Source organism: Musca autumnalis, unplaced genomic scaffold (genome assembly GCF_047663935.1).
Source record: "Musca autumnalis isolate F117 unplaced genomic scaffold, ASM4766393v1 scaffold_3, whole genome shotgun sequence".
In the NCBI taxonomy this organism is placed as follows: domain Eukaryota; kingdom Metazoa; phylum Arthropoda; class Insecta; order Diptera; family Muscidae; genus Musca; species Musca autumnalis.
This window is the reverse complement of record NW_027411866.1, coordinates 224,582,369-224,591,503: the sequence shown is the minus strand read 5'-3', so window position 1 is coordinate 224,591,503 and position 9,135 is coordinate 224,582,369. Positions and strand designations below refer to the sequence as shown.

The window sequence follows — 9,135 nt, the reverse complement described above, 5'->3', positions numbered from 1 at the left end:
TTAGTGTGGGTGGTACCACAAGCATTGGACAGATAGGGGCAAAATTTGAACATAAACTAAGTTTCGACAATATTTACAGATCCAATGTTTGGACCAAATCGGTTGCTATGTCTAATATTCGAAGAAATATTATAATATCCAAAGTGTAGACGAACGCAGTATTCGGTTCGAGCTCTCCACTCACTACATATGGTGCCATAGGGTTTTTTACAACTTTCGGGCTGTTTTCTCAAGAAGTATGGACTTGCCCCTGAAAAAAACTTTTACTGTCTTAATTGAGGCAGCGAATGCAAGTTGCTTCAACAAAAATCAAAGGTCTTAAAGTGAACTTATCCGAAAATTTGTGTGGGAGGTACCAAAAGGAGAGGACAAATATAGTCCATATTCGAACCTGATCTATATCTGGTAGATATATTTGGATGTGTAAAGTATGGACCAAACCCGTCAATCCCTTCAAGATTTATCGTGCGCACAATTTTTCCGAAAATGTTTGAACTTTTGTGGGGGAGGTACCTGAAGGAGTGGACCGATATGACTTATCTTCGAACTTAAACTTAGTTTGGACAAAATATTACGAAAGCCACATTTTATACCGAATCGGCAGATCCGTTCCTATGACACGGTGTCATAGGGGTTTTTGTACCTTTTAGGCTATTTTCTCAGGAAGTATGGACTTGCCCCTGATGGAACTTATACCTTCGTATGGGGGACAGTGAATGCAAGTTGCTACAACAAAAATAAAAGCGATTCGAGAGCAGCTCCTAAACTGAACTTTTCCGAAATTTTGTGTGGGAGGTACCCGAAGGAGTGGACCGATTGAGTCCATATTGGAACATCATCTAAGTCTGGTAGAAATTTCGCGATGTAGAAAGCATGAACCAAAATGTTTTGTGGTTGCTGGACGGTTTGACAGTTATCGATAATTGCGAAATATCGACATTCAAAACTGACAATGTGTACCCAGCTTAAAGGTAGGGAGCTAACATGTGCCGCGCGTTCACCCATAAGAACGTTAAAAACTTGGGTTTGGGTGTCGGGTTAGTAACCCTCCCCTAGAAAAAACAACCTACTACAGTGTTCACCAGCGAGCCCTTACTGAGAACAAGTGAGCGTAACTTTCAATGTAAAACACACAGTAATATATGCTCCTCTCAGTAAGGGCTCGCTGGTGAACACTGACCTACTATGAAAAAACGAAAGAAAAGAAAAACAAACCCCTCTAAAGTTGACGAACCCTGCAAACGTTTTAAGGACCATGATCTGCGAATCTGCACCTGGAATGTTCGCTCTGTTTATAGAGAAGGTGCAGTTTACGCATTGGCAGATGTACTTGAAAAGTACAAGGCAGACATTACTGTCATACAGGAAATACGATGGAACGGGAAAAGGCGTCAACAACACCTAAATGTGACGCACTGTATTATACCTGCCATGACACAAAGCATGAGTTTGGTTGCGGATTTGTAGTTGGTCGTAGGTTAAAACATCTTGTCTCCAGCTTCACCCCAGTGAATGAAAGACTCGCTGCAATTCGATTAAAAGCAAAATTCTTCAACATCAGCTTTATTTGCGCTCATGCTCCCACTGAAGACAAGGACGAACAGGCCAAAGATATATTTTACGAGCGCTCAGAAGAAACTTATGACCGTTGTCCTGCCCATGACATTAAAACTATACTAGGCGATTTTAATGCCAAAATTGGAAATTCAGTCTCCACAGTGAAACATCTGACAATGGTATGAGGCTGATACACTTTGCAGCAGCAAAAAACATGGTAGTTAGCAGCACCAGATTTCAACATCTCGATATTCATAAGGGCACCTGGCTGTCGCCAGATCAAAGAACAAATAATGAAATTGATCATGTTGTGATAGATGGAAGATATTCATCGAGCGTGTTGGATGTACGATCGTTCCCAGGAGCAAACATAGATTCGGAACACTACATTGTTGCAGCAAAGGTACGTACCCGTCTAAACGTTGCAAATAAAGCACGAACAGATACAACACGGAAGTTGGACATCAGTAAGCTGCAAACACAACAGATAGCACAACATATTCCACTCAACTAGCCCAATTGCTTAATGACAGCACTCCTCGTCCCGATAACATATCAGCACAATGGCAAAATACTGCCCACTCCATGCAAACAGCCGCATAATCCATACTTGGATACCAGATATCTCCACTAAGGAATCCGTGGTATGACCAGGAGTGTCGTGCTGCTACCGAAGAGAAAAATGCGGCATATAGGGCTACTAAGGAGAGAGGAGAAACGTCTTTTCCGCAGGAAAAAGAGAGAAATGGAAAGTAGGGAATGAGAAAAAATAGAGATGTACAGGAGACAGAATGAAGTCCGAAAATTCTACCAAAGAGTGAAACATCAAACTGATGGCTTTGGTACAGGCGCATCCTCCTGTAGAGACCAGCAAGGTAATTTGGTAACTGATACAGATAGTGTGCTCAGGTTATAGAAAGGGCAGTTTTCCAAACTGTTGGTATCAGATAGTAACGATGACGGCGAAGATACCACAGATCCAATCCCAGAAGATGGTATTGAATGGATTCCACCCGGCCAAGATGAGGTAAAAACAGCAATCAACCGGCAGAAGAATAATAAAGCAGCAGGAGATGATGACTTACCAGCCGAGCTGTTTAAAACCGGAGGTGACGCGCTGATAAGGTGTATGCATCAGCTAGTTAGCACCAACAGGCAGGAAGAACGCGTACCCGACGATTGGAACCTGAGCATCCTGTGTCCCGTCCACAAGAAAGGAGATAAGACTGTATGCTCCAACTATAGGGACATACGTCTTCTCCCTATTGCCTATAAGATAGTGTCAGGGATATTGTGCGAACGATTAAAGCCAATGGTCAACGAAATAATTGGACCATACCAATGTGGCTTTAGACCTTTCAAGTCCACCATTGACCAGATATTTACCCTGCGGCAAATCCTGGAGAAGACCCAAGAGATGCACATCTACACCTACCACCTTTTTGTCGATTATAAAGCAGCCTTCGACAGCCCGCTACGTTCAATGGCATTCGAAGCCATGTCTGAATTTGGTATCCCCGCAAAGCTCATTCGGCTTTGAAAAATGACAATAACTTACACAAGATCTTCAGTTAAAATAGGAAAGAACCTCTCCGAAGAGTTTTGCCCCAAAAGAAGTTTCAGGCAAGGAGACAGCTTTTCGTGTGAAAAGGTTATACGAGAGGCAAATGTCAGAAGAAATGGCACAATATACAGCAACAGCCACATGTTACTTGCGTATGCTGATGCCATTGATATCATGGGGCGATCAGTAAAGGAAGTAACTGATACCTTTAAGAAGGTCGAAGGAGAATCAGCGAAAGTGGGTCTGACAGTAAATGGTGATGGTCCATAGAGATCGGGCCAACAGTTGACGTTGGTTCCTATAATTTTGAGGTAGTAAAGGACTTCGCCTATGTCGGCACCGCCGTAAACACAACCAACAACATCAGTTGTGAAATACGACGAAGAATATTGTTGGCCAACAGATGCTACTTCGGTTTGAGTAACCAGTTTAGGAATAAAGCCACATCTCGTCAAACAAAAACAACGCTTTACAAAACAATGATACTAGCAGTGCTGATGTATGGTTCCGAAGTCTGGGTACTTGCGCAAGCAGACAAGGCAGTGCTTGGTGTGTTTGAGAGAAAAATTCTTCGAAAGATCTACGGACCAATCTGCGTTGACGGTGAATATCGACGTCGCATGAACCACGAGCTGTATCTGCTATACAACGACATCAGTATGGATAAACGTATCGAGATGCAACGATTACGTTGGCTAGGCCATATCATAAGAATGAGCGATGATAAACCCACTAAAAAGGCGTATAAATACGAGCCGCATGGCACGCAGAATTGGCAGGCCTAAGCTTAGATGGAGCAAACAAGTGGATGAAGAGATGAAAAGGCGCGGTATTCCAGAAAGCGAAGCAGTAAACAGAGAGAATTTGAGATATTTTCTTAGTTCGGCTTATGGAACATACATATGTTCTGTAATGGGACAGCTAAGTAAATAAGTTTCTTTTCAAAGTCAAACGCCCTGATGATGATCGTAGATAACGATCAAAATATAGGCAAACTAAAAAACTGAAAATTTAAAAACAAAAATTTTGTTTTTATTTTACATAAACTCGAGCCGAAAGAAGTTATAAAAATATGAAAAATATTTTTCATCAACGTTAGTTTTTTAAAAAAATATTTTTTCTTCATTCTATGTTCACATATGCTGTTGCAATTACGGAAGCAAGTTCCCTATCGACCCATTTCAAAAATATTCATACCTATGTAGATTAAATAAAATATCGCTATTGTTAATTATTATATTTTTCATTTATTTATTTGTAAAATAAATTTCAATTTAAATATACATCGTTGTTTTAGTATTTAAATATTAATATATTTTATAAAGTGTATATATAGAAGAATATGATATAGAAATACATATTTGAATATATGTATGTATGCATGCGTTAAGAATGAAATAATAATCATATAAGGTTATAAAAAATATATATCCTTGATAAATCTTGAATAGATTAATTGTCTTATATTGTTGTTCATTTTTCTGTTTTGTTAAAAACTTAAAAAACTATATACAATAGATAATAGATAAGAATAGATTATATAATGTTATCCCTATATATATGTATAAGTATCCTAATAACTAAATATATTACTAACAAAAATTGGGTGACCAATTATTCGTTCATCCTCCCCTCTAATTTACATGACCACATCACGACAAACTATTTTCGTTTTTGACGATGCTCTTGTCGTTTGACCATAAGTATCACTAGCACCAGATGATGATGAATAATCTACATGACCCACATGTGTCTGTTGCTCCTGACGAGCCAAAAAGTTATCAGCTATAGCACGATCTAAACCGGTATATTGGAATGAGGGATTACTACCATCAATGACATCAGCATCAGATTTACGACGTTGACGACGGTTGGCATCGGATTTACCAGAACGTAAAATTTGTCCAGCAGCACGACGTTTCTTACGGGCATCAGCCGATTTTGTACTACGTTGAGTGCGATATGTTCCTGTCATGCTGGCTGGTGGCATACTTGCCGGGTAGAGAGTTGGTGGTGGTGGTCCATAAATCATAGGCATTGAAGCGGTTCTCATTATGGGCATAGGCATACCGCCACGATATGCTGCTGCTGCGACGGGCATTGTTGGAGCCATTTGTGATGTCATCATTGGTTGGGGGACCATCGATGGTGTTAACTTTTGTTGTAATGGAAATATGAAAGGTAAGAAAATGTGAAATCAATAAATATAAAGTAATTACAGTTAAAATTTTGAAAGTAAAGTTTCTCTCTTACACTTCCACTTGCTGGTATCAGCATTACAGGTCTTCCATTTGGTGCCATTTTCGGTTTTGCGGTCATAGTTCCATTTTGTGCAGCATACATCCAAAGAGCAGCCAATTTGTCATTGTTATCCTAAAAAGTATTTTAAAAAGACGGTGAAAAGGGAACTTTGTTTCAAAGGAACTTTCAAACATAGAAGAAGATGTCTTCCTATTCAGAATCTGTTTTATGTTTATTGAGGACGCTTATGCTTTTATTATTGTACTTTATTAAAACTTTTTTCCTAAAATTATTCTATGTACCTTGCTGTCAGAGATTAGTATTAACTATCGTCATCTACTTTTCTATAATAGTTTGGAAAACAGTCCATATTAACATAAAAGGATAATGGTATAAGTAAAACATTTCTTAAGTATTGTCCTCTACTTTTATAATAGCCTGGGAAGCAGTCCATATTATTATACCTTTTCACTTCCAGCCATGGACATAGCTTTCACATATTGATCCACCTTCTCTGGGTCAAGGGCCAAACCATTGGTATTTGTTTTTATGATGATGTCCTGTAATTCAGCGGTTTTAGATCTGAAAGAAAAAAAGACAGTTTCAAATGTTGTTAAAATTTGTTTTAAATGTTGGACATAAATGGTCTGTTCCTTTACTTTTGAAAATGGTAAAATCGGCAAAAGTAGCAAAAGTTGTAATCTGTTTCCATATGAATTGTATGGTGTCTGAAGTAAAGGAACGCTTTTCGAGTAAAAAGTTGTAAAACTTGAAGATTCTTGCACGTAAAGGAACAGAGCTAAACTGTTTTTCAAATAGTAAAAAAGCAATATTAATATTTTTAATAGAACGTTTATATACATATAACCGGATTTAACAAACGCACTGGGTTTCAAATGTCAATTCCTTTGCGAATACGTCAAATAAATCCTCATAAAGATGGTTAACTCTACAAAAGGTTATAATATAAACATGGCCTAATATTCTATTATTCATTTGTTAAATATTTTTCATTTCTATTAATGCCCCAGCAAAATGTTCGATGCCAAAGATGACATTCAATCATGGGTGCAACCCAGCAAAATTTGACGGAAGGGGTTCTTTTCGATGACGTGATTTCATGTCATCTTTTGCATTGGTTCAAAGGAAGTCGTGAAAGATCCGATCTTTTCATCAGCATTTGTACCCATTCCATCGATCCAATAGAGATGATGTTTGTGTTTTTATTTAAACACCTGTTTATTTTCATTTTGGTATGTTCCAGTACTGCAAAAATCTACTAATTTTTACTATTTTTTCCGATAATATAAAGGAAAATTGTTATCGTAGTAAAAATAAGTAGATTCTTGCAGTTTCTGGAACAGACCAAAGTTGTTAGAACTGTCGTCGTGATGTTGTCTTACATTTCCTGCATATCAAACAACTAAAACTTCTAAACAATTGGTATTATATGAAGTCCCAATAGAATCGGACTGCACACATTGCTATTTTAAAAGTTCCCTTGTCTGTTCTAAATCTGACATAGAATGAAATCAATCAAATCTCGCTTCTTGGAATTTGAAAAACAAGTCCGAAACGAAAAGGAACAAGAATCTGAAAATAAAGAAGAAACGACATTTGGAAAGAAACAATTAAAAATAAAATAATTAAGCATAAATGGTATTTTCCATAAAAAGTCTCTCCTCCCCGTTCGTTACATTTTGTTTTTAGGGATCCCTAAAGCAAGCCGGGTTGTAGATCTCTACATATTTCCGTCACTAAACAAAAGAGTATAAATTACCAAAATGTTGTTATAAAATAACAAAATTATAAAATAAAAGTAATTTACGAAAAAAAATACTTAAAGGAGTGCATTTGGAGTCCATGTCGAAATCTGAACTGGTGATGGGAAGATAATTGAAAAAACCTTTTGTAAAATGAAAGAATATAAGTTGCGGAGAACGGAGGAAGTAATCTTTTGCGTTGCAGCGGTGGTGATTACATTGCAATTTTGGATGTAAACTTTTGAAAAACTAAACTGATAAATTAATTGTAGTTATTTCATGAATTCGTTTGAATTAATAAAGAGTTTTGTTTTTCATGAAAACCATATTTCAATACAGCATTTCCATTTTCCAAACATGACATGTCAAAGCATGGGTGAAAATGACGTGTCAAAGCATTGGTGAAAATGACATGTCAAATCATTGGTGGAAATGACATGCCAAAGCATTGGTGGAAATGACATGTCAACGCATTGGTTAAAATGACATGCTTAGGATCCAGAAAAGAACGTCATCTTTTGGGGTCCACGCTCATATAAAATTCATCGATGAAGATGCTAAAAAGATGACATGCTAGATCACTTGCACCCATGATTGAATGTCATCTTTGGCATCGAACATTTTGCTGGGAAGTGATCTAGCATGTCATCTTTTTAGCATCTTCATCGATGAATTTTATATGAGCGTGGACCCCAAAAGATGACGTTCTTTTCTGGATCCTAAGCATGTCATTTTAACCAATGCGTTGACATGTCATTTCCACCAATGCTTTGGCATGTCATTTCCACCAATGATTTGACATGTCATTTTCACCAATGCTTTGACACGTAATTTTCACCCATGCTTTGACATGTCATGTTTGGAAAATGGAAATGCTGTATTGAAATATGGTTTTCATGAAAAACAAAACTCTTTATTAATTCAAACGAATTCATGAAATAACTACAATTAATTTATCAGTTTAGTTTTTCAAAAGTTTACATCCAAAATTGCAATGTAATCACCACCGCTGCAACGCAAAAGATTACTTCCTCCGTTCTCCGCAACTTATATTCTTTCATTTTACAAAAGGTTTTTTCAATTATCTTCCCATCACCAGTTCAGATTTCGACATGGACTCCAAATGCACTCCTTTAAGTATTTTTTTTTCGTAAATTACTTTTATTTTATAATTTTGTTATTTTATAACAACATTTTGGTAATTTATACTCTTTTGTTTAGTGACGGAAATATGTAGGGATCTACAACCCGGCTTGCTTTAGGGATCCCTAAGAACAAAATGTAACGAACGGGGAGGAGAGACTTTTTATGGAAAATACCATTTAAGCCTTTACCTAATCAACTGCGTGTTGCGTGTGCGTTCAAAAAAACAAAAACAAAATACATGTATTTGTTTTTGTTGTCAATTTGAAATACATGTATTTTGTTTTTGTATTTTTGAACGCACACGCAACACGCAGTTAATTAGGTAAAGGCTTGATGCTTAATTATTTTATTTTTAATTGTTTCTTTCCAAATGTCGTTTCTTCTTTATTTTCAGATTCTTGTTCCTTTTCGTTTAGGACTTGTTTTTCAAATTCCAAGAAGCGAGATTTGATTGATTTCATTCTATGTCAGATTTAGAACAGACAAGGGAACTTTTAAAATAGCAATGTGTGCAGTCCGATTCTATTGGGACTTCATATAATACCAATTGTTTAGAAGTTTTAGTTGTTTGATATGCAGGAAATGTAAGACAACATCACGACGACAGTTCTAACAACTTTGGTCTGTTCCAGAAACTGCAAGAATCTACTTATTTTTACTACGATAACAATCTTCCTTTATATTATCGGAAAAAATAGTAAAAATTAGTAGATTTTTGCAGTACTGGAACATACCAAAATGAAAATAAACAGGTGTGTAAATAAAAACACAAACATCATCTCTATTGGATCGATGGAATGGGTACAAATGCTGATGAAAAGATCGGATCTTTCACGACTTCCTTTGAACCAATGCAAAAGATGA

General features: G+C 36.9%; 1 protein-coding gene across 2 annotated transcripts in view; it reads right to left on the bottom strand.

The window, feature by feature from the left end:
- Positions 1 to 4,597: 4,597 nt before the first annotated feature.
- The window catches only part of LOC141399023 (uncharacterized), a 167,533-nt gene continuing 162,995 nt past the window's right edge, over positions 4,598 to 9,135 (bottom strand). For both annotated transcript variants that reach the window (XM_073976984.1, XM_073976985.1), the window contains 3 exons: positions 5,827 to 5,944; positions 5,375 to 5,494; positions 4,598 to 5,276 (listed from right to left, as the gene is read on the bottom strand). In XM_073976984.1, the coding sequence (XP_073833085.1) occupies positions 4,761 to 5,276; positions 5,375 to 5,494; positions 5,827 to 5,944 (754 nt within the window). In that variant the 3' untranslated portion in view covers positions 4,598 to 4,760. The remainder of the gene's footprint in view (positions 5,277 to 5,374; positions 5,495 to 5,826; positions 5,945 to 9,135) is intronic.